The following is a 27,463-nucleotide window of genomic DNA, read 5'->3' as shown; positions in this document are numbered from 1 at the left end:
AATGGTCCCAACAGTAGATGCAGCAGCGCAATCTATTTCAAAGCATAGATAACTTCAAGGTTTGAAGCATCGAAACTCAATATAGTGTCTTTCTTGAGATTGATAGCATTTTGTCCAGTGTTTCCATTCTAGGGATTTTACCCCTATAATAGGGATTTTTGAGGTCTGTTAAGGGAAGGCTTTTTCATTTGGGGATTTTTGGATTTTTAAAGTCTTCTGGATTTTTAAGGAATTTCTAGGTTTTTTCTAAATCTGGTGATTTTTCACGTTATTGCCCATAGATTCATTATTCGATCAAACAAATCATACATGAGGCTAACTAATAGAAAAAAAAGAAAATAAGTGGTCCATTAGGCCTCCCAATATGTGTCAAATTAGTATTCATGCAAATATACCGCCTTCGAAGCTTCCGATTTCGCACTATATTCGATATAGACTTCAGAGCGTTATCATCAAGATCATAAGCAAACCTAGTTAATTGAAAATATGTTATATACTTCCTATTTCACAATATTTGCTCAGGGCAATTTTTTTCTTCATGTTTAGGTTTTTTTTCTCAATAATCTATCACTTCCAAATTCGATTTTTTTTTCTCTTAAAACATTTGAAAGTGGACTGGATATGAATAGACACTCTACATCAGCAAATGGATCAGAAATGGAGTTACTAAAAAAAAAGGTAGCTATACATTAAATGTAATTTTCTGAATGAAAAAAAGAAGTTATTGAAAAAGAAAATGGGACTTGGTGCTTTTCATAATAAGATTTGTAATAAAACTAGACAGGTTAAATCGATAAAAGATTGATGACTGAAGTCGGTAGGGAGTAAGGGGGGTGGGCTATAACCTCTGGGAATTGTTTAATGGTTTTACTTTTCACTTCTAATATCGAATCGATATTCAATAAATTCTCCAAATTCTCTTGTTCGCAATTGAAATACCTAATAAGCACGAATAAACTTCCTATTCTATAGCAGTTTCAAGCTCTTATCTGCTAAAATTTAAAATTTTTAATTTTTTACCAGAAGAAAGATCATGGATGTGTTTTTTCTCAGGGATGATCGTACCGAGCCAATAGTCCTAAAACATCAGGAGAGGGCTCAGTTGAACGGAAATTAAAGTTTATAGTGTTCTTTATTATGTGACCTAACGGATTGGAGGGCAACCAGCCCACTCACACGTCCCTTTTTTTCAAAAATCGTTCAATCAAAATTTTGAGATATCCACTTGTTCAGCATAGCTGAAAGGTTACAAAACTAAACGCACATATAAGCGGTATCAGCCTATACTCCTTTTCAATGGTTTTCAGTTTTAATACGCAGTACTAGGAGACCTAACTTCAATTTGTGAGAGGAATTTCAGACATAAAATGACATTCAGTGTACCCCCCCCCCCCCCCTCTGAAAATGTATACCCCAAACACCCTGATACACAGAAGAAAACTTTTGTGTGATTTTTCCAGATTTTCATCTATAAAATGGAAAAACAACCCTAAAGTACAGTATAATTACTGGGACACCAGCAAAAAATTTTTAAATGATCTTTTTTAAATTTTCATGGATAAAATTTGTCCCGCCCTTCACAAATTTTAATAAGCTTCAGTCTCATCGTTTCTTTAAAAAAAAAAGATCTAAAGGAAATATTTTTCTCCCAATATATTTCCGTTCTTTACTGACAATTTACTAAAAAAAAATTTCCACAAAATCAGTTTTTAAGGAAAAGTAAAGAGCTCCATTAAACCAAAAATTAGCACAAACAGAATCAAATAATCTACCAAGCGTAAAATCACCACAAATCAGCATCAATAAATAAATTAAACCCAGAACGAACAGAAATTACAATAAATAACCGAGTCAAACTCAAAACAAGGAGAAAATAAAATGATTAAGACTCACAGCCCCTACGCCTACTCAAGGCCAGAATATAATTTGCACTTTACTGAAAAAATTAAATGTTTTCACTTTGATAACTTCAATAAATAGAAAATTATTATAATTTTAAACAATAAATATGAGCATCTGTATATTAATCTAACAACACATATTCTTTTGTATTTTTTCATTAGAATGCAGATTATGTTCTGGCCTTGAGAAGGCATAGGGGTTGTGAGCCCTAACCATGTTAGTTTCCGCTAGTTTTGAGTTTGACTCGGCTATTTATTGTGATTGCTGTTTGTTTTGGGTTTGATTTATTTGCGGTAGTATTTCTAGTGCCCTTTTTAAGTGACCCAAAAAATTGGAGGGCACCTAGGCCCCCTCCCAAGCTAATTTTTTTCCAAAGTCCCCTGATCAAAATTTTAAAATAGCTATTTGTTCAGCATAGTCAAAAACCCAATAACTATGTCTTTGGGGACGATTCAATCCCCCAGAGCTCCCGAGGAGGGGCTGCAAGTTACAAACTTTGACCATTGTTTACATATAGTAATGGTTATTGGGAATAATTTATACAAGAAGGGGTGTAAAAAGTCACACCTCGGAAACAACAGTATTTTGCTCACATACACCAAAATTGGAGGCACAGGCAAATAAAGCAACCACATTTAGACAACAAAAGAAATAAATAAAATCGAACCGAGCTCTACCTCTACATAGCTCTTTTACTTATAAAAGTTATTCTTTTTTTTTTAAGAAAACACCAGAAAAAAATTCTTAGAATCCAAGGCTCCTATGGATGAACCTGAGGCTCTCGCAAAAACAACTGAACATATTTACTGATCTAAAAGGATAAAAATTGTGTAACTATCGAGTATCGAGCACTACTATTTATAGTTCTGGCCAGAAAGCCTAGCGGCTATGTCTGGCCCCCGAAAGAACCGTCATTTAAATCAAAAATATATATAAATATTCCGACAAATGCCTTGATAGATATCATGGAACCTTTGAATTGACAAAAACTGTCCATCGAAGGGCATTTCAAACTCGTCATCGAGCATAATCGTAATAATTAGGGAATACAGAAGAATATTTAGCTAGGCATCTAGACTGGCATGACATGACTAGACAAAGCCAAAGCAGAGCTTGGTCAATAAAATTTAGGAAACTAATAAACCAAACAATTAGTCTTTCTTACGTTTAGCAAAATATTACTATCCACAACACTATTGTCAATGGGTATTTTGCCAAGAACTGAATAAGAGAAAGGGAAAGCAGCCAAGAGACCACTTAACATTTACACACCTACTGAAATAAAAATGTTCTTCAGTCCAAAAGCAAGCCTTAATGTTAATTTGAATTTTCATATTGTTCCTGTAAATAAGGAGAACACCTATGAGGACGAGTTAGATTTCTCTACAGTAAAATATTAAACAAAAGAGTTATCAGTATCCTTTTGGCTTGCTTAGTCATTGAGAGCATAGCTCCCTGACAATAATTCTCTCATCATGCTTTTCTACTTTTCTTCATAATATCATATTTTTCGGGTTAAAACTCAATCTTTTATGTCACGAGGCTGTAACAGTATCAACTTCGTGCACTGTTATCGAATTTTCCTGAAGACCTAAAGTTGCAAGCAATTTAAGTTCGAACGCTGGCAAAAAAAACTGAGGTTTAGAAATTATGGGGATATGGATCCAAAAATTAAAGTATCCGAAAGATATCGCTTTGTAGGTTTTCACGATGTTTTGTGCTTATTGAATATACTCATAATGGAATAATAATGATTATAATATTTGCCTCTAAAAATAGAGATGGGATGGGATGGCGGGGGGGGGGGGCTTAGGCACAGACCAGAGAAAAATTATTTTGCCTCTTCCCTCCAAAAGTGAAATCCAAGCGTACTTTTTCATTCAAATAGAAGGTAGCAGCATCTTTTTATTGGAACTAAACAGAATCATAAGGGCTTAGCCAAAAAACCATTACAGAAATATAATATATAATATTCCTTTTTTTTAGTATTCAAATTATTTTTTCAGTTTCAATCTGTTTAACATGAAACAATCATCACAAAATAATTCAGGAATTATAAACAACATGAAAAAGCATTACAAGAAATCTAAAATAGATTCTGAAAAGAGCTGAAATTGCACTGCCACAATATACTCGTAAATCCTAATTCAAGCCGAAGATTGAGGGATATGTCAACAGCTAAAGACGGCAAAAAACATGTGAATCCAGTAGAAAGAGGCGTCAAATGGGGATTAGTTATTTGTCCAGCTTTATTTACTTGTGATATTTGCTCAGCTATTGGAAATATTCCCTACTTGCTGATTGATTATTTTAGCCATCTATTTAGTGCTTGTGACATACAATCGCTAGTAGAAGATCCTCAATCGCCCCAAACGGCCGTGAATATTGTCCAATTCCAACATTCATTTTCCAACATGAACGTACACTCCAGCACTAAAAAATTCAACCAATCAAGATGTTTGTCATCTGAGGCCACGGCAACTATTTAGTACTATGCCTCAGAAGGAAAGCAGCAGAACGTTTTGTTACATTATTTTTCAAATAGTAACTCCTGTTATAAGCATAGACCGAAAAAAGTTAGGACATCAAATTAAAAAAAAAAAAATAACCTTTTTCAATAACGAGAATAGAACACAAAAATGAATTATGGAAGTTAAAATCCCCCACCACCACCAGAAAAAATTCCCCCAGAAAAGATCTGTATACTTCCCAATAACCAATACTAGGCTATGTGTAAACAATGGGCAAAGTTCATACTTTGTGGAGGATTAAGTCGTCCTTAAACACATAGTTATTAGATATTTCGGCTATGCTGTAAAAAGGCCACTAGAATGTTCAATTTTCGTTCGAATGAGACCTCTTGCGAAATTCTAGGATCACTGGGTCGACACAATCTAATCTAAGGATCTAAGGAATAACTAAGGATCACTGGGTCGACACAATCACTTTCCTAATTTATTAGTTATCTAAATGTCATCGACCATAGGCTTCCAAAATATAAATGATGCTTCACATTCTGGTAAGCTTGCAGGCATAATACCAGCTCAGAAGGGACATCTAGAAAGAGACCATTAGATGTTAGTTAGGCTAATGACAAAACTGGGAAGGTATGGCAAAAAGTATAACAGGAACACTGTCAAGGAGAGCAATTCCACTGGATATAATAGATTTCCCGTTTTTATGACTATGCAAGTGCGATGTCTGGTCAACTTAATGAATACCAGCAGGACATATCTGAACTTCTAGATCGCCATGTGCCCTATATCTCCTCACAGGCCCAAAGACTAAACATTGTTATAGAACATTGCGGTAATTCTTCACTTTTGATACTTGAGCTTTTCAACATCCTTGACGAAATATACGTGTTCTTCTCTTCATCAACAAAGCATTTTGCCACCCTTAAAGGAAAACTCTTAGATTGAAAACAGCCTTAATCTCCGAAACTTATAACGTACTCGGTGAACTGACTCAGGTATAATCCTCTTATTGGCAATCAATGTAACTATTTACTTTATATTTTAAGTTATAATGTTTATATTCATATTCTGTTAATTAATATAATTCATTAAATTATTTTCTTCTTCTTTAATTAATTATTGGTAATAAATTTTAATTTTAAGTTACCTAAATGTTTTAATTTATTATTTCGATCAATTAATTTCCTTTAAAAGAATTTCTTTTTGGCAACTCTGGCAAAAATCATCAGAGCTACCTTAATTTGACCTACACGACTTAACCTTCTATGATTAACCAAAGCTAACCTGGGCGTCTTTGGGGAAACAGACATCAAGCAGAATGCTCCTTTTTGGCAATTCTGGCAATAGTCATCAGAGCTAGCATAATTTGACCAACCCTACTTTTTTTTCGCTAACCATGTTAAATCACCGAGTACGTTATTCTGAGGTAAAAGCTAAGGTGTCGTGATAACCAATTAATATTGGCAAGAATAAAATATGCATTGTTTCTATATTTCTTCGTTTCTAAATTTCAATTGAGATCACATAATACACTAATTTTCTCAAAAACAATAATTAAACTAGTTTTGCCTTATTGTTACGCTGAGTAAATGACAAGAAACGTCTAAAGTTGGAGGGCGTCGGTAATTTTTTGTCCACACTGACGCCAGTTTCTACTGTTGTAAGCTACCCATGTTATTCGGCTCTAAGCTTAACGTTCCATTTTTGTTTTCAACTTTTTTTGTCAGATCTTACCCTCCTAAACTTCATTATTACACATTAATCATTATTTTTATTCAGTTGATTACAAATTATAAGTTCATTAAAGTCAACCTGACTTTTAAAGTAAAGTTTTGCTATTGAACCGTCAAAATAATATAAAATAATATAAAAGAGCGTAAAATTTTATTTTCTACTTTTTTTTTGTCAAATCAGGACAATCCCCATCCAAAACTATGTTATTAGAAGTTTACTGAAATAAATACGTTTATTAAAATAAACTTAATAATTACAATGATCTTAAACATTGAAATAAACTTTCGTTCATTAATTTGTCTTCCTTCTCTGATACTCTGTTTAACCAGTTGTTCTTGTTGTTGACAGACTGAATAAAGCTAGCATTATAAATTCGAAGATACATGCATTTAACAAAGTCATATGTTCGTGCATTTGCCATTCAGGCAACTGTTGAGTACCTTCAGATCTGATTTGACTTAATCCACCAGCATTGCCAGCAAAAGATCCTGCGAATAGACAAGCCCAACACGAGCCAACTTAAAATCTCTCTTCACCTTAGTCAACACTGGGTTCGGTCTTTCAGACGGAGACAGAGGTGCTGTAACAAAATCTTCACGACCAGCCTTCGAAACTTGACTTGTAACTAGAAGCAAAGATAATAATTAGGAAATAATTCTCAACGAACTATTTCATTCAGCAAAGAATTAAAACAAGTATCTTCATTCAATATTCAACACGTCACAGCTGTTATATCTAAAACTTACACATGCAGGTAAGCATGGGAGGGGGTGTCATCGCCCCTTCATATCTCACAATAAGTTTTTTTTATAGTCTCTACCATCGAAACCCAGCAAATACGTCTAGCCCTTAATATGACAATTTTTCAAAAATTTTTCGTCAGTAAAGTCTTCATAGGTGGAACTTAAAGCAACACTTAACGTGCCCAAAACACACCCATAGTATTACCAGAATATCAACAAAATTAATCTAGTGTTTTTTGGTAAATTTTACGAATACTTGTAGGGCTCTGTGTCAGGAGGAACCGCCTATCTATATATCTATAATTTTTTCTGAAAATTAAGCATTTTTTTAAACTGAGAATCGACATACTACATTTTTCGTGTATATAACAAAAATCCAAATACCTTTTCTTTTTTAATATTTTTTAAATTTATTTTTTAATAATTTTTCTTTTTTAACTGAGAATTGACATCCTACATTTTTCGTGTGTATAACAACAATCCATATACCTTTTGAATTTTACCCTTTGGTAAAATTCGTTTGCCCCACCCATCCCCCTTACTATCTATTAAAAACCACCTGGTGACTGAAATAAAAGACCACTGAACGTTGAAAAGCTTGAACATCAGAAGGAGGAATTTCAAAACACAAATTCTTCGTTGACAAATCAGTTTGGTTCCAAGCTCTTAGAACAAGACATTTCCGTTTGATAGCTAGAAAGTAAGTTCTTAATTGCTTCACATTAAATGCTACACATAGCGGCAGATAATTACATTAACGATTTCTATACAAGGGAAACGAGCTTCACCAGTGATTATTATTTGTTTAATAAGACAATGGTCTGTTTCTGAAGCAGAAAACAATCTAGATAGGTCACGAACTTTGAAAAAAATTGACTTTGAAAATCCATCCTCGAGTCTGAGTCAAAACGATCTAGGTAGGTAAAAACTTTGAAAAAATCGACTTAGAAAACGCACGCTCGAATCTGAATCTTATTTTTAATCAACTGCACCATAGACAGGAAATACGCGGCATCAAAATCATAGATACTTTCAAAACAAGTTTTACAAGATTTTCGACAATTGCAAGGTATCAACACTAGTTTTACTGACGGGAAGTTCATTTTATTGCTCTTTTTAGATTCCTAAGGACATCATACTTAGGAATCCAATAAAAACAATAAAATGAACTTTCCCTCAGTAAAACAAGTCATGATACCTTGCCAAAGACTTCGCTAATCCATCTTTGACGCAGCACGAAGATTGAAAAAAAAAAAAAAAAAAAAAAACGAGAATGCAAAAACTGCTAAAAAAAGAAAAACCAAATATAAAAAACCATGGAGAACAACAACAAACTTAAAAGTAGAATCAACCAAGGGTAAAAAGAAAAAATTATTGCATAAAAACGGAATTAAAATAGTCAAGGCTTGATCTTGAAAAAGGGGGAAAAAGAAGAAACAAACCAGAGACTGTCTATGCTTTAATATTGCGCTCATATTTATAATAAAAAACCTCAGAAATCCTTAAATACTATCTTTGATGAAAATTAAACACTGTCTTTGAAAACCCTAATCAATAAAGTTTGATATTGCTCTTTTCTTCTGAAATGGTAGTCAAACAATTGTTATTTGAAGCTGAAATTGGCCAGGGAGCCAAAATTCGGCCCTCTAAACATATTTATGGAAATTTCTTGTATGAATCAGCTTTAAATAACCTGTAACATTTTTATCTATTATGTTACATGTACTTCGCGACCTGGAGCCACTTGCCCCCATATCTTTATTTCATTGACTTCGTAGTGTATATTATGTATAGACAGGATACTCGACCCACGCCATTTAGATAGATACTTAAATTGACCACTTTGGGTATAGTATTAGGTTCTTGATCCATTCCACCAAGTTTTACCGATTATTTCAATCATGTATCTGGGACTTGTGCTTATTTTTCCCATCAAGTTTCATCCCGATCCCTCCACTCTAAGTGTTTTCCAAGATTTTAGGTTTAACCCCCTCCAACTCCCCCCAATGTCATCAGATCCGGTCAGGATTTAAAATAAGAGCTCTGAGACACAATATCATTTCAAACATCAAACTTCATTAAGATCCCATCACCCGCTCATAAGTTAAAAATACTTCATTTTTTCTATTTTTTCCGAATTAACCGGCACCCCACTCTTCCCCAGATGGTCAAATCAGGAAAACGACTATTTCTAATTTAATCTGGTCCGGTCCCTGATATGCTTGCCAAATTTCATCGTCCTAGATTACCTGGATGTGCCTAAAGTAGCAAAACCGGGACCGACAGACAGACCGACAGACAGACTGACAGAATTTGCGATTGCTATATGTCACTTGGTTAATACCAAGTGTCATAAAAAGTCATATTTCCCATTGCCTGTTAGGCTACAGATTCTTTCTGACCTAGTTTTCTGTTACCAGTAAGTTATTAATGCCAAATGAAGCCAAGTTGGAAAAGAATAGCATACATTTTTCTTAGAGTATAGCCTAAGACTTTATCTTGTCGAATTACCAAGGGGGGGGGGGGACAAAAAAAATGTGAAATTAGTTTATATGCATTTAGTTATTTTTGAAAAACGATGACTTTATCTGTCTATTTAAAAAACTTTTCAAATGAAATCTTAACAGAAATATTAAAACTAATATGTAGGGGGAAAATCCATATAATAAATGGGATTTGACAATGTAAGAAATCTAAAATAAACCAAATCTAATATACGTAGACAATGCAAAGAGACAAATAATAGACGTTACAACAAATGATCAAACCCAACCCAGAAATTTTGAAATAAGAAAGTATTAATAACCGTTAGAATACTCTTTTGGAATTTTGAGCCTCTAGAGTTTCTCTGCCAAGTCCAAATTAACCCTCCGACCCAAAACCTCCCTTCCCCAAACCGCCTATGAAGTGGCCTAAAGCAAATTTGATAAAAAAAAAAGTTTCCTGTGTAACCACTATAATGCCTTTTCTCCCATTTACCTTTTTTACTGCAGTGCCATAATCTATTGGCATCAAGATTTTTGCAACTTCCAGGCTTTGTGGGTTTCGAAACCGATTCGCAACTCATCAGTCGCTGGAAAAAAAAACATAATAAAAGCACTGCCACCTAATATTACCCAGCAAAATTATAAAATTACATACATACCCTAAGCTGAGATATAAATTAAATATACTTGTGCTTGTTCTTTACATTTGGTTATATTACACAAAAAAAGAGCCACTTTAGATCAAAACAAAAAGAGAAGAGACAATGTTCTGATTAATATTTTCTTTTGAGTATATATGGAAGAAAAAATTTCAAGATCAAGGAAGTAATTTAAAAATTAGTTGGGAAAAATTGATTTAGCTAAAGACTAAGTTTTAGCACAGAACTAATAGCACATGAACTATGAAAAAAACAATTTTCCTTTACTTTAAGACGAATATTTGATATTTCTTTTTATAATGTTCTCTGTTGAGCCAACATAGAGAAGTTCTGAGCACATAAGCTTATAAATTTTTATAAGAACTATGGGTGACGTCACATTAAAAAAAAGATATCAAGAGGTAATCACATCAACACTTTCAACAAAAATGTATGATGTCATGTACTCTTAACATTTTGTGTTCGTAAAAGAAGATGACGTCATAAACACACAAAGATATATATATATCATAGATACAGTGTGTAGGTCATCTTAGTTCTTCAAAGTTCACTGAAGAAAGAGGTAATAGTTAGATACAATTAAAACAATATCGTCATATTTACTTACAGTAAAAATAAAGGGCTAAAAATAAGGTGTTAGTTGTTTATTACATAAAAACCGATCATGCTTTAATACATGACTAATATTCTATATACCTTTTGGCTGGTTTTCTTTTGAGCCAATATGGAGGAAGAAAATTCAATTTCAAGTAAGTGATTTATAAATCTATGATAAAACAAACAATTGTACTTTGGCTTAGGACTGATATTTGTTATTCCTCTTTTTCAGGTTTCCTTTTGAGCCAACATAGAAAAAGAGACTTCAATTTCAAGCAAAAATTCATATTACTTAAAGACAAAACACCAGTGCTTTAGCTTACGATTAATAATTGATTTTTCTCTATTTCATGTTCCCTTTTAAGTCAAAATGGAGGAGAAAACTTCAATTTCAAGTCAGTAATTTATAAATAATTTAACGAAAAAACAACTATGCTATAGCTTAGTACTAATAATTGATGTTTTTCTTTTTCAGGGTCCCTTTTGAGTCGACATGGAGGAACGAACTTCAAATTCAAGTAAGTAATTTATAAATTATTTAACGAAAACACAACTATGCTATAGCTTAGTACTAATAATTGATGTTTTTCTTTTTCAGGGTCCCTTTTGAGTCGACATGGAGGAACAAACTTCAAATTCAAGTCAATAATTTATAAATAATTTAACAAAAAAACAACTATGCTATAGCTTAGTACTAATAATTGATGTTTTTCTTTTTCAGGGTCCCTTTTGAGTCGACATGGAGGAACAAACTTCAAATTCAAGTAAGTAACTCATAAATAATTTAACAAAAAAACAACTATGCTATAGCTTAGTACTAATAATTGATGTTTTTCTTTTTCAGGGTCCCTTTTGAGTCGACATGGAGGAACAAACTTCAAATTCAAGTAAGTAATTTATAAATAATTTAACAAAAAAACAACTATGCTATAGCTTAGTACTAATAATTGATGTTTTTCTTTTTCAGGGTCCCTTTTGAGTCGACATGGAGGAACAAACTTCAAATTCAAGTAAGTAATTTATAAATAATTTAACAAAAAAACAACTATGCTATAGCTTAGTACTAATAATTGATGTTTTTCTTTTTCAGGGTCCCTTTTGAGTCGACATGGAGGAACAAACTTCAAATTCAAGTAAGTAACTCATAAATAATTTAACAAAAAAACAACTATGCTATAGCTTAGTACTAATAATTGATGTTTTTCTTTTTCAGGGTCCCTTTTGAGTCGACATGGAGGAACAAACTTCAAATTCAAGTAAGTAATTTATAAATAATTTAACAAAAAAACAACTATGCTATAGCTTAGTACTAATAATTGATGTTTTTCTTTTTCAGGGTCCCTTTTGAGTCGACATGGAGGAACAAACTTCAAATTCAAGTAAGTAATTTATAAATAATTTAACAAAAAAACAACTATGCTATAGCTTAGTACTAATAATTGATCTTTTTCATTTTCAGGGTCCCTTTTGAGTCGACATGGAGGAACAAACTTCAAATTCAAGTAAGTAATTTATAAATAATTTAACAAAAAAACAACTATGCTATAGCTTAGTACTAATAATTGATGTTTTTCTTTTTCAGGGTCCCTTTTGAGACGACAAGGAGGAACAAACTTCAAATTCAAGTAAGTAACTCATAAATTATTTAACGAAAAAACATTTATGCTATAGCTTAGTACTAATAATTGATCTTTTTCTTTTTCAGGGTCCCTTTTGAGTCGACATGGAGGAACAAACTTCAAATTCAAGTAAGTAATTTATAAATAATTTAACAAAAAAACAACTATGCTATAGCTTAGTACTAATAATTGATGTTTTTCTTTTTCAGGGTCCCTTTTGAGTCGACATGGAGGAACAAACTTCAAATTCAAGTAAGTAATTTATAAATAATTTAACAAAAAAACAACTATGCTATAGCTTAGTACTAATAATTGATGTTTTTCTTTTTCAGGGTCCCTTTTGAGTCGACATGGAGGAACAAACTTCAAATTCAAGTAAGTAATTTATAAATAATTTAACAAAAAAACAACTATGCTATAGCTTAGTACTAATAATTGATGTTTTTCTTTTTCAGGGTCCCTTTTGAGTCGACATGGAGGAACAAACTTCAAATTCAAGTAAGTAACTCATAAATAATTTAACAAAAAAACAACTATGCTATAGCTTAGTACTAATAATTGATGTTTTTCTTTTTCAGGGTCCCTTTTGAGTCGACATGGAGGAACAAACTTCAAATTCAAGTAAGTAATTTATAAATAATTTAACAAAAAAACAACTATGCTATAGCTTAGTACTAATAATTGATGTTTTTCTTTTTCAGGGTCCCTTTTGAGTCGACATGGAGGAACAAACTTCAAATTCAAGTAAGTAATTTATAAATAATTTAACAAAAAAACAACTATGCTATAGCTTAGTACTAATAATTGATGTTTTTCTTTTTCAGGGTCCCTTTTGAGTCGACATGGAGGAACAAACTTCAAATTCAAGTAAGTAATTTATAAATAATTTAACAAAAAAACAACTATGCTATAGCTTAGTACTAATAATTGATGTTTTTCTTTTTCAGGGTCCCTTTTGAGACGACAAGGAGGAACAAACTTCAAATTCAAGTAAGTAACTCATAAATTATTTAACGAAAAAACATTTATGCTATAGCTTAGTACTAATAATTGATCTTTTTCTTTTTCAGGGTCCCTTTTGAGTCGACATGGAGGAAAAAACTTACTTTCTTCCTCCATAAATTCAAATTCAAGTAAGTAATTTATAAATTATTTAACGAAAAAACAACTATGCAATAGCTTAGTACTAATAATTGATCTTTTTCATTTTCAGGGTCCCTTGTGAGTCAACATGGAGGAACAAACTTCAAATTCAAGTAAGTAATGTATAAATTATTTAACGAAAAAACAACTATGCTATAACTTAGTACTAATAATGGATCTTTTTCTTTTTCAGGGTCCCTTTTGAGTCGACATGGAGGAACAAACTTCAAATTCAAGTAAGTAATTTATAAATTATTTAACGAAAAAACGACTATGATACAGCTTAGTACTAATAATTGATCTTTTTCAAACAGTTCGTGGTAACGAACTGTAGTAAGGAGCGACCCAGCTCAATAGTAACCAAAACTCTAAAAAATGGAATTTTGATACCAATAGCTATATCAAAAGAATCGCATTTTAATGCTGGTTTTAAATATATAAGTTTCATCAAGTTTAGTTATACCCATCAAAAGTTACGAGCCTGAGAAAATTTGCGTTATTTTAGAAAATAGGGGGAAACACCCCCTAAAAGTCATAGAATCTTAACGAAAATCACACCATCAGATTCAACGTATCAGAGAACCCTATTGTAGAAGTTTCGAGCTCCTATCTACAAAAATGTGGAATTTTGCATTTTTTGCCAGAAGGCAGATCACGGATGCGTGTTTATTTGTTTTTTTGTTTTTTTTTTGTTTTTTTTTTCCCAGGGGTGATCGTATCGACCCAGTTGTCCTAGAATGTTGCAAGAGGGCTCATTGTAACGGAAATGAAAAGTTCTAGTGCCCTTTTTAAGTGACCAAAAAAATTGGAGGGCACCTAGGCCCCCTCCCACGCTAATTATTTTCCCAAAGTCAACGGATCAAAATTCTGAGATAGCCATTTTATTCAGCGTAGTCGAAAAACCTTATAACTATGTCTTTGGGGACGACTTACTCCCCCACAGTCCCCGTGGGAGGGGCAACAAGTTACAAACTTTGACCTGTGCTTACATATAGTAATGGTTATTGGGAAGTATACAGGCGTTTTCAGGAGGATTTTTTTGGTTGGGGGGAGGGGTTGAGAAGAGGGGGATATGCTGGGGGAACTTTCCATCGAGAATTTGTCATGGGAAAAGAAAACTTCCATGAAGGGAGAGCAGGATTTACTAGCATTATTTAAAAAAAAATTAAAAAATAAATGTGAAAAAGCTTTTTCAGCTGGAAGTAAGGAACAGCAATAAAACTTAAAACAAACAGAAATTATTACCCATATAAGGGGCTCACCTCCTTATGATACCTAGCTCTTTACGCTAAAGTATTTTTAGTAATTTCAACTATTTATTCTACGGCTTTTGTGATTCAGGGGTCATTCTTAATGAATTGGGATAAAATTTAAGCTTTAGTGTAAAGAGCGAGGTACTGACGATGGGGCGAATCCCCTCATATATGTAATAAAACATGAGAATACAAAAATTCTTTACGTAAGCTAATTTATAAGCTACGTAAATCTTTTACCAATAAAAAGATTCGTAAAAAATTAAAAGTTCTAGTTGCCTTTTTAATTAACCAAAAAATCGGAGGGCAACTAGGCTTCGCCCCCGCTCTTTTTTTCTCAAAATCATTCGATCAAAATTATGAGAAAGCCATTTAGCCCCCCCCCCCCAAAAAAAAATATGCAAATTTCGTTTTGATTATTCCTCTGCGGAGTGCCAAAATCAAAACATGCATTGATTCAAAAACGTTCAGAAATTAAATAAAAAAAAACAAGTTTTTTCAACTGAAAGTAAGGAGTGACATCAAAACTTAAAACGCACAGAAATTACTTCGTATATGAAAGAGGCTGCTTCCTCATCAACGCCCCGCTCTTTACGCTAAAGTTTGACTCTTTTTCTCAATTCTTCTTTCTAAAACAGTAAAAAACTTTAGCGTAAAGAGCGGGGCGTTGATGAGGAAGCAGCCTCTTTCATATACGAAGTAATTTCTGTGCGTTTTAAGTTTTGATGTCACTCCTTACTTTCAGTTGAAAAAACTTGTTTTTTTTTATTTAATCTTTTTCAGGGTCCCTTTTGAGTCGATATGGAGGAACAAACTTCAAATTCAAGTAAGTAATTTATAAATTATTTAAAGAAAAAACAACTATGCTACAGCTTAGCAATAATAATTGATCTTTTTCTTTTTCAGGGTCCCTTTTGAGTCGACAAGGAGGAACAAAATTCAAATTCAAGTAAGCAATTTATAAATTATTTAACGAAAAAACAACTATGCTATAGCTTAGTACTAATAATTGATCTTTTTCTTTTTCAGGGTCCCTTTTGAGTCGACATGGAGGAACAAACTTACTTTGTTCCTCCATAAATTCAAATTCAAGTAAGTAATTTATAAATTATTTAACGAAAAAACAACTATGCAATAGCTTAGTACTAATAATTGATCTTTTTCATTTTCAGGGTCCCTTTTGAGTCGACATGGAGGAACAAACTTCAAATTCAAGTAAGTAATGTATAAATTATTTAACGAAAAAACAACTATGCTATAGCTTAGTACTAATAATTGATCTTTTTCTTTTTCAGGGTCCCTTTTGAGTCGACATGGAGGAACAAACTTCAAATTCAAGTAAATAATTTATAAATTATTTAACGAAAAAACAACTATGCTATAGCTTAGTACTAATAATTGATCTTTTTCTTTTTCAGGGTCCCTTTTGAGTCGACATGGAGGAACAAACTTCAAATTCAAGTAAGTAATATGTAAATTATTTAACGAAAAAACAACTATGCTATAGCTTAGTAGGCTACTAATAATTGATTTTTTTTCATTTTCAGGGTCCCTTTTGAGTCGACATGGAGGAACAAACTTCAAATTCAAGTAAGTAATTTATAAATTATTCAATGAAAAAACAAGTATGCTATAGCTTAGTACTAATAATTGATCTTTTTCTTTTTCAGGGTCCCTTTTGAGTCGACATGGAGAAACAAACTTCAAATTCAGGTAAATAATTTATAAATTATTTAACGAAAAAACAACTATGCTATAGATTAGTACTAATAATTGATCATTTTCTTTTTCTAACTATGCTATAACTTAGAATTAATAATTGATCTTTTTCTTTTTCAGGGTCCTTTTTGAGTCTACATGGTGGAACAAACTTCAAATTCAAGTAAGTAATATGTAAATTATTTAACGAAAAAACAACTATGCTGTAGCTAAGTACTAATAATTGATCTTTTTCTTTTTCAGGGTCCCTTTTGAGTCGACATGGAGGAACAAACTTCAAATTCAAGTAAATAATTTATAAATTATTTAAAAAAAAACAACTATGCTATAGATTAGTACTAATAAATTGATCTTTTTCTTTTTCAGAGTCCCTTTTGAGTCGACATGGAGGAACAAACTTCAAATTCAAGTAAATAATTTATAATTAATTTTATAATTATAAATTAGTACTAATAATTGATCTTTTTCTTTTTCAGGGTCTCTTTTGAGTCGACATGGAGGAACAAACTTCAAATTCAAGTAAGCAATTTATAAATTATTTAACGAAAAAAAAACTATGCTATAGCTTAGTACAAATAATTGATCTTTTTCTTTTTCAGGGTCCCTTTTGAGTCGACATGAAGGAACAAACTTCAAATTCAAGCAAGTAATTTATAAATTATTTAACGAAAAAACAAATACGCTATAGCTTAGTACTAATAATTGATCTTTTTCTTTTTCAGGGTCCTTTTTGAGTCTACGTGGAGGAACAAACTTCAAATACAAGTAAGTAATATGTAAATTATTTAACGAAAAAACAACTATGCTATAGCTAAGTACTAATAATTGATATTATAAATTATATATAAATTAATTATATAAATTATTTAAAGAAAAAACAAGTATGCTATAGCTTAGTACTAATAATTGATCTTTTTCTTTTTCAGGGTCCTTTTTGAGTCTACGTGGAGGAACAAACTTCAAATATAAGTAAGTAATATGTAAGTTATTTAACGAAAAAACAACTATGCTATAGCTAAGTACTAATAATTGATATTATAAATTATATATAAATTAATTATATAAATTATTTAAAGAAAAAACAAGTATGCTATAGCTTAGTACTAACAATTGATCTTTTTCATTTTCAGGGTCCCTTTTGAGTCGACATGCAGGAACAAACTTCAAATTCAAGTCAGTAATTTATAAATTATTTAAAGAAAAAACAACTATGCTATAGCTTAGTACTAATAATTGATCTTTTTCTTTTTCAGGGTCCCTTTTGAGTCGACATGCAGGAACAAACTTACTTTGTTCCTCCATAAATTCAAATTCAAGTAAGTAATTTATAAATTTATTTAACGAAAAAACAACTATACAATAGCTTAGTACTAATAATTGATCTTTTTCATTTTCAGGGTCCCTTGTGAGTCGAAATGGAGGAACAAACTTCAAATTCAAGTAAGTAATGTATAAATTATTTAACGAAAAAACAACTATGCTATAGCTTAGTACTAATAATTGATCTTTTTCTTTTTCAGGGTCCCCCTTGAGTCGACATGGAGGAACAAACTTCAAATTCAAGTAAGTAATTTATAAATTATTTAACGAAAAAACAACTATGCTATAGCTTAGTACTAATAATTGATCTTTTTCATTTTCAGGGTCCCTTTTGAGTCGACATGGAGGAACAAACTTCAAATTCAAGTAAGTAATTTATAAATTATTTAACGAAAAAACAACTATGCTATAGCTTAGTAGTAATAATGGATCTTTTTCTTTTTCAGGGTCCCTTTTGAGTCGACATGGAGGAACAAACTTCAAATTCAAGTAAGTAATTTATAAATTATTTAACGAAAAAACAACTATGCTATAGCTTAGTACTAATAATTGATCTTTTTCATTTTCAGGGTCCCTTTTGAGTCGACATGGAGGAACAAACTTAAAATTCAAGTAAGTAATTTATAAATTATTTAGCGAAAAAACAACTATGCTATAGCTTAGTAGTAATAATGGATCTTTTTCTTTTTCAGGGTCCCTTTTGAGTCGATATGGAGGAACAAACTTCAAATTCAAGTAAGTAATTTATAAATTATTTAAAGAAAAAACAACTATGATATAGCTTAGTACTAATAATTGATCTTTTTCTTTTTCAGGGTTCCTTTGGAGTCGACATGGAGGAACAAACTTCAAAATCAAGTAAGTAATTTATAAATTATTTAACGAAAAAACAACTATGATATAGCCTAGTACTAATAATTGATCCTTTTCTTTTTCAGGGTCCCTTTTGAGTCGATATGGAGGAACAAACTTCAAATTCAAGTAAGTAATTTATAAATTATTTAAAGAAAAAACAACTATGATATAGCTTAGTACTAATAATTGATCTTTTTCTTTTTCAGGGTTCCTTTGGAGTCGACATGGAGGAACAAACTTCAAAATCAAGTAAGTAATTTATAAATTATTTAACGAAAAAACAACTATGCTATAGCTTAGTACTAATAATTGATCTTTTTCATTTTCAGGGTCCCTTTTGAGTCGACATGGAGGAACAAACTTCAAATTCAAGTAAGTAATTTATAAATTATTTAACGAAAAAACAACTATGCTATAGCTTAGTAGTAATAATGGATCTTTTTCTTTTTCAGGGTCCCTTTTGAGTCGATATGGAGGAACAAACTTCAAATTCAAGTAAGTAATTTATAAATTATTTAAAGAAAAAACAACTATGATATAGCTTAGTACTAATAATTGATCTTTTTCTTTTTCAGGGTTCCTTTGGAGTCGACATGGAGGAACAAACTTCAAAATCAAGTAAGTAATTTATAAATTATTTAACGAAAAAACAACTATGCTATAGCTTAGTACTAATAATTGATCTTTTTTTCTTTTTCAGGGTCGCTTTTGAGTCGACATGGAGGAACAAACTTCAAATTCAAGTAAGTAATTTATAAATTATTTAACGAAAAAACAACTATGCTATAGCTTAGTAGTAATAATGGATCTTTTTCTTTTTCAGGGTCCCTTTTGAGTCGATATGGAGGAACAAACTTCAAATTCAAGTAAGTAATTTATAAATTATTTAAAGAAAAAACAACTATGATATAGCTTAGTACTAATAATTGATCTTTTTCTTTTTCAGGGTCGCTTTTGAGTCGACATGGAGGAACAAACTTCAAATTCAAGTAAGTAATTTATAAATTATTTAACGAAAAAACAACTATGCTATAGCTTAGTACTAATAATTGATCTTTTTCTTTTTCAGGGTCCCTTTTGAGTCGAGATGGAGGAACAAACTTCAAAATCAAGTAAGTAATTTATAAATTATTTAACGAAAAAACAACTATGATATAGCCTAGTACTAATAATTGATCCTTTTCTTTTTCAGGGCCCCTTTTGAGTCGACAAGGAGGAACAAACTTCAAATTCAAGTAAGTAATATGTAAATTATTTAACGAAAAAACAAATATGCTATAGCTTAGTACTAATAATTGATCTTTTTCTTTTTCAGGGTCCCTTTTGAGTCGACATGGAGGAACAAACTTCAAATTCAAGTAAGTAATATGTAAATTATTTAACGAAAAAACAACTATGCTATAGCTTAGTACTAATAATTGATCTTTTTCTTTTTCAGGGTCCCTTTTAAAGTCGACATGGAGGAACAAACTTACTTTTTTCCTCCATAAATTCAAATTCAAGTAAGTAATTTATAAATTATTTAACGAAAAAACAACTATGCTGTAGCTTAGTACTAATAATTGATCTTTTTCTTTTTCAGGGTCCCTTTTGAGTCGACATGGAGGAACAAACTTCAAATTCAAGTAAGTAATATGTAAATTATTTAACGAAAAAACAACTATGCTATAGCTTAGTACTAATAATTGATCTTTTTCTTTTTCAGGATCCCTTTTGAGTCAACATGGAGGAACAAACTTCAAATTCAAGTAAGAAATATGTAAATTATTTAACAAAAAAACAACTATGCTATAGCTTAGTACTAATAATTGATCTTTTTCATTTTCAGGGTCCCTTTTGAGTCGACATGGAGGAACAAACTTACTTTGTTCCTTTATAAATTCAAATTCAAGTCAGTAATTTATAAATTATATAACGAAAAAACAACTATGCTATAGCTTAGTACTAATAATTGATCTTTTTCATTTTCAGGGTCCCTTTTGAGTCGACATGGAGGAACAAACTTACTTTGTTCCTTTATAAATTCAAATTCAAGTAAGTAATTTATAAATTATTTAACGAAAAAACAACTATGCTATAGCTTAGTACTAATAATTGATCTTTTTCATTTTCAGGGTTCCTTGTGAGTCGACATGGAGGAACAAACTTCAAATTCAAGTAAGTAATTTATAAATTATTTACCGAAAAAATAACTATGATATAGCTTAGTACTAGTAATTGATCTTTTTCTTTTTCAGGGTCCCTTTTGAGTCGACATGGAGGAACAAACTTCAAATTCAAGTAAGTAATATGTAAATTATTTAACGAAAAAACAACTATGCTATAGCTTAGTACTAATAATTGATCTTTTTCTTTTTCAGGGTCGCTTTTGAGTCGACATGGAGGAACAAACTTCAAATTCAAGTAAGTAATATGTAAATTATTTCACGAAAAAACAACTATGCTTTAGCTTAGTACTAATAATTGATCTTTTTCATTTTCAGGGTCCCTTTTGAGTCGACATGGAGGAACAAACTTCAAATTCAAGTAAGTAATTTATAAATTATTTAACGAAAAAACAACTATGCTATAGCTTAGTACTAATAATTGATCTTTTTCATTTTCAGGGTTCCTTGTGAGTCGACATGGAGGAACAAACTTCAAATTCAAGTAAGTAATTTATAAATTATTTAACGAAAAAACAACTATGCTATAGCTTAGTACTAATAATTGTTCTTTTTCAGGGTCCCTTTTGACTCGACATGGAGGAACAAACTTCAAATTCAAGTAAGTAATTTATAAATTATTTCACGAAAAAACAACTATGCTATAGCTTAGTACTAATAATTGATCTTTTTCTTTTTCAGAGTCCTTTTGAGTCTACATGGAGGAACAAACTTCAAATTCAAGTAAGTAATATGTAAATTATTTAACGAAAAAACAACTATGCTATAGCTTAGTTCTAATAATGGATCTTTTTCTTTTTCAGGGTCGCTTTTGAGTCGACATGGAGGAACAAACTTCAAATTCAAGTAAGTAATATGTAAATTATTTCACGAAAAAACAACTATGCTTTAGCTTAGTACTAATAATTGATCTTTTTCATTTTCAGGGTCCCTTTTGAGTCGACATGGAGGAACAAACTTCAAATTCAAGTAAGTAATTTATAAATTATTTAACGAAAAAACAACTATGCTATAGCTTAGTACTAATAATTGATCTTTTTCATTTTCAGGGTCCCTTTTGAGTCGACATGGAGGAACAAACTTCAAATTCAAGTCAGTAATTTATAAATTATATAACGAAAAAACAACTATGCTATAGCTTAGTACTAATAATTGATCTTTTTCATTTTCAGGGTCCCTTTTGAGTCGACATGGAGGAACAAACTTCAAATTCAAGTAAGTAATTTATAAATTATTTAACGAAAAAACAACTATGCTATAGCTTAGTACTAATAATTGATCTTTTTCATTTTCAGGGTTCCTTGTGAGTCGACATGGAGGAACAAACTTCAAATTCAAGTAAGTAATTTATAAATTATTTAACGAAAAAACAACTATGCTATAGCTTAGTACTAATAATTGATCTTTTTCTTTTTCAGGGTCGCTTTTGAGTCGACATGGAGGAACAAACTTCAAATTCAAGTAAGTAATTTATAAATTATTTAACGAAAAAACAACTATGCTATAGCTTAGTACTAATAATTGATCTTTTTCATTTTCAGGGTTCCTTGTGAGTCGACATGGAGGAACAAACTTCAAATTCAAGTAAGTAATTTATAAATTATTTAACGAAAAAACAACTATGCTATAGCTTAGTACTAATAATTGATCTTTTTCTTTTTCAGGGTCGCTTTTGAGTCGACATGGAGGAACAAACTTCAAATTCAAGTAAGTAATTTATAAATTATTTAACGAAAAAACAACTATGCTATAGCTTAGTACTAATAATTGATCTTTTTCATTTTCAGGGTCCCTTTTGAGTCGACATGGAGGAACAAACTTCAAATTCAAGTCAGTAATTTATAAATTATTTATCGAAAAAACAACTATGCTATAGCTTAGTACTAATAATTGATCTTTTTCTTTTTCAGGGTCGCTTTTGAGTCGACATGGAGGAACAAACTTCAAATTCAAGTAAGTAATTTATAAATTATTTCACGAAAAAACAACTATGCTATAGCTTAGTACTAATAATTGATCTTTTTCTTTTTCAGGGTCGCTTTTGAGTCGACATGGAGGAACAAACTTCAAATTCAAGTCAGTAATTTATAAATTATTTATCGAAAAAACAACTATGCTATAGCTTAGTACTAATAATTGATCTTTTTCTTTTTCAGGGTCGCTTTTGAGTCGACATGGAGGAACAAACTTCAAATTCAAGTAAGTAATTTATAAATTATTTAACGAAAAAACAACTATGCTATAGCTTAGTACTAATAATTGATCTTTTTCATTTTCAGGGTCCCTTTTGAGTCGACATGGAGGAACAAACTTCAAATTCAAGTCAGTAATTTATAAATTATTTATCGAAAAAACAACTATGCTATAGCTTAGTACTAATAATTGATCTTTTTCTTTTTCAGGGTCGCTTTTGAGTCGACATGGAGGAACAAACTTCAAATTCAAGTCAGTAATTTATAAATTATATAACGAAAAAACAACTATGCTATAGCTTAGTACTAATAATTGATCTTTTTCTTTTTCAGGGTCCCTTTTGAGTCGACATGGAGGAACAAACTTCAAATTCAGGTAAGTAATATGTAAATTATTTAACGAAAAAACAACTATGCTATAGCTTAGTACTAATAATTGATCTTTTTTCTTTTTCAGGGTCGCTTTTGAGTCGACATGTAGGAACAAACTTCAAATTCAAGTAAGTAATTTATAAATTATTTAACGAAAAAACAACTATGCTATAGCTTAGTACTAATAATTGATCTTTTTCATTTTCAGGGTCGCTTTTGAGTCGACATGGAGGAACAAACTTCAAATTCAAGTAAGTAATTTATAAATTACTAGCTGTTGGGGTGGCGCTTCGCGCCACCCCAACACCTAGTTAGTGGGGGCGCTTCGCGCCCCCCAAGCCCCCCCGCGCGCGTAAGTCGTTACGCGCCATATTAGTTACGCGCCATTGTAGTTGTGTCCCTATGTCCCACCTGTGAATATAGATATATATATATATATATATATATATATATATATATATATATATATATATATATATATATATATATATATATATATATATATATATATATATATATATATATATATATATATATATATATATATATATATATATATATATATATATATATATATATATATATATATATATATATATATATATATAACTTGCGAATATACAACATTCTTTGCTGTCCCATTGTCTGTGCATATAAATAGATTGTCAGGTTTACCGACTCTTGAACATGCAACATATAATGGTCCATGGGAAAACAATCCGTATTCAGATCTATACCTCATGATTGTAATGATTGCCCTTGAGCTTTGTTGATGGTGATTGCTAATCGACCATTCCCTGAGTCGCCATCGTCATTTATATATCCCCCTGTGCACCCCGGCGTCCCCTTTGTAGTTATGTCCCTGTGTCCCGGTCGTCATTTATATTCCCTGTGTCCCGGTCGTCATTTGTGTCCCGGTGTTCCAGTCTGTGATTTCTCTTTGAGTGTCCCGGGCGTCATTTATATTCCTTGTGTCCCGGTGTCCCGGTCGTCATTTATATCCCCCTGTGCCCCCCGGCGTCCCCATGTAGTTTTTACCATTTTTTTAGTTTTTTTAGTTTTTTTTTTTTACTTATGTCCTGGTCGTCATTTATACTCCCTGTGTCCCGGTCGTCATTTGTGTCTCGGTGCTTTGTTGATTGCTAATTTATATTATATTTATATTTATATTTTTTATATTTATTAATATTTTTTTAGTTTTCTTTTTCTCTTATTTTTCAGTTTTTTCCTTTTTTTTAGTTTTTTCTTTTTTAGTTTTTAGTTTTTTTTTTGTTTTTTACCTTTTTTTAGTTTTTTTAGTTTTTTTAGTTTTTTAGCTTTTTTAGTTTTTTTATTAGTTTTTAGTTTTTTTTTAGTTTTTGCCTTTTTTTAGTTTTTTCATTTTTTTTTTAGTTTTTAGTTTTTTACCTTTTTTTAGTTTTTTAGCTTTTTTAGTTTTTTTTCTTTTTAGTTTTTTTTGTAGTTTTTACCTTTTTTAGTTTTTTTTCTTCTTTTGTATTAGTGTGAAATAATTCAGACGTCATATGCGGACAAACACGACGTCACTCGACAGACAGACAGACAGACATAACCCACAAACAACTTATTTTTATATATATTTATTCATATTTTTTTAGTTTTCTTTTTCTCTTTTATTTTTCAGTTTTTTCCTTTTTTTTAGTTTTTTTCTTTTTTAGTTTTTAGTTTTTTTTTAGTTTCTTACCTTTTTTTAGTTTTTTTTAGTTTTTTTAGTTTTTTAGCTTTTTTAGTTTTTTTATTAGTTTTTATTTTTTTTTGTAGTTTTTGCCTTTTTTTATTTTTTTCAGTTTTTTTTAGTTATTAGATTTTTACCTTTTTTTAGTTTTTTTTAGTTTTTTAGCTTTTTTAGTTTTTTTTTTCTTTTTAGTTTTTTTTGTAGTTTTTACCTTTTTTAGTTTTTTTCTTCTTTTGTATTAGTGTGAAATAATTCAGACGTCATATGCGAACAAACATGACGTCACCTGATCCATCCACAGATCCACACACAAACAACTTATTTTTATATATATAACTATGCTATAGCTTAGTACTAATAATTGATCTTTTTCTTTTTCAGGGTCCCTTTTGAGTCGACATGGAGGAACAAACTTCAAATTCAAGTAAGTAATTTATAAATTATTTAACGAAATAACAACTATGCTATAGCTTAGTACTAATAATGGATCTTTTTCTTTTTCAGGGTCCCTTTTGAGTCGATATGGAGGAACAAACTTCAAATTCAAGTAAGTAATTTATAAATTATCAAACAGTTCGTGGTAACGAACTGTAGTAAGGAGCGACCCGGCTCAATAGTAACCAAAACTCTAAAAAATTGAATTTTGATATCAATAGCTACATCAAAAGAATCGCATTTTAATGCTGATTTTAAATATGTAAGTTTCATCAAGTTTAGTCTTACCCATCAAAAGTTACGAGCCTGAGAAAATTTGCCTTATTTAAGAAAATAGGGAGAAACACCCCCTAAAAGTCGTAGGATCTTAACGAAAATGACACCATCAGATTCAGCGTATCAGAGAACCCTACTATAGAAGTTTCAAGCTCCTATCTACAAAAATGTGGAATTTTGTATTTTTTGTCAGAAGACAAATCACGGGTGCGTGTTTATTTGTTTGTTTTTTTTTTTTTGTTTTTTTTTTTTTTCTTTTCCCCAGGGGTCATCGTATCGACCAAGTGGTCCTAGAATGTCGCAAGAGGGCTCATTCTAACGGAAATGAAAATTTCTAGTGCCCTTTTTAAGTGACCAAAAAAATTGGAGGGCATCTAGGCCCCCTCCCACGCTCATTTTTTTCCCAAAGTCAACGGATCAAAATTTTGAGATAGCCATTTTGTTCAGCATAGTCGAAAACCATAATAACTATGTCTTTGGGGATGACTTACTCCCCCACAATCCCTAGGGGAGGGGCTGCAAGTTACAAACTTTGACCAGTGTTTACATATAGTAATGGTTATTGGGAAGTGTACAGACGTTTTCAGGGGGATTTTATTTTGTTTGGGGGTGGGGCTGAGGAGAGGGGGCTATGTTGGAGGATCTTTCCTTGGAGGAATCTGTCATGGGGGAAGAAAAATTCAATGAAAAGGGCGCAGGGTTCTCTAGCATTACTATAAAAAAACAATGAAAAATAAACATTAAAACGTTTTTTCAAATGAAAGGAAGAAGTAGCATTGAAACATAAAACGAACAGAGATAATTACGCATATGAGGGGTTCTAAAAATACTTTAGCATAAAGAGCGAGGTACTTAGGAGGAGATAAATACCTTACTCTTTATGCTAAAGTATTTTTAGTAACTTCAACTATTTATTCTACGGCCTTTCTGATTCAGGGGTCATTCTTAAAGAATTGGGACAAAACTTACGATTTAGTGTAAAGAGCGAGGTATTAACGAGGGTACAAACCCCCTCGTATACATAATAAAAATATAAGGTTATGAAAGTTTGTTACGCAAGTTAATTCTTAAGTTACGTGTATTTTTTACTAATAAAAACGTTCATTAAAAATTAAAAGTTCTAGTTGCCTTTTTAAGTAACCGAAAAATTGGAGGGCAACTAGGCCTTCTTCTCCGCCCCTTATTTCTCAAAATCGTCTGATCAAAACTAAGAGAAAGCCATTTAGCCAAAAAAAGAATTAATATACAAGTTTCATTTTAATAATTTATGTGCGGAGAGCCAAAACCAAACATGCATTAATTCAAAAACGTTCAGAAATTAAATAAAAAAAACTAATTTTTTTAGCTGAAAGTAAGGAGCGACATTAAAACTTAAAACGAACAGAAATTACTCCGTATATGAAATGAGTTGTCCCCTCCGCAATCCCTCGCTCTTTGCGCTAAAGCTTTAAATTGTTTTAAAAAGTAGAATTGTGGCAGAGTCAAACTTTTATGTATATGAAATGAGTTGTCCCCTCCGCAAACCCTCGCTCTTTATGCTAAAGTTTGACTCTGCCACAATTCTACTTTTTAAAACAATTTAAAGCTTTAGCGCAAAGAGCGAGGGATTGCGGAGGGGACAACTCATTTCATATACGGAGTAATTTCTGTTCGTTTTAAGTTTTAATGTCGCTCCTTACTTTCAGCTAAAAAAATTAGTTTTTTTTATTTAATTTAAAGAAAAAACAACTATGCTAGAGCTTAGTACTAATAATTGATCTTTTTCTTTTTCAGGGTCCCTTTTGAGTCGATATGGAGGAACAAACTTCAAATTCAAGTAAGTA

General features: G+C 31.2%; 1 protein-coding gene across 9 annotated transcripts in view; it reads right to left on the bottom strand.

Annotated features, from left to right (window-relative positions):
- LOC136032062 (uncharacterized) overlaps positions 1-27,463 on the bottom strand; it is a 53,029-nt gene that overhangs the window by 9,314 nt on the left and 16,252 nt on the right. For 2 of the 9 annotated variants that reach the window (XM_065712177.1, XM_065712176.1), the window contains 2 exons: positions 9,836-9,929; positions 6,431-6,738 (listed from right to left, as the gene is read on the bottom strand). The exons of 4 other annotated variants lie outside the window; for them this stretch is intronic. In XM_065712177.1, coding sequence (XP_065568249.1) covers positions 6,572-6,738; positions 9,836-9,929 — 261 coding nt within the window. In that variant the 3' untranslated portion in view covers positions 6,431-6,571. Of the gene's footprint in view, positions 1-4,843; positions 4,960-6,430; positions 6,739-9,835; positions 9,930-27,463 lie in introns of those variants that run through there. 3 more of the 9 variants (XM_065712178.1, XR_010618634.1, XR_010618638.1) reach the window with 3 other exon arrangements.

This window comes from Artemia franciscana, chromosome 10 (genome assembly GCF_032884065.1).
Source record: "Artemia franciscana chromosome 10, ASM3288406v1, whole genome shotgun sequence".
Taxonomy (NCBI): Eukaryota; Metazoa; Arthropoda; class Branchiopoda; order Anostraca; family Artemiidae; genus Artemia; species Artemia franciscana.
This window is presented reverse-complemented; position numbering and strand designations above follow the sequence as displayed.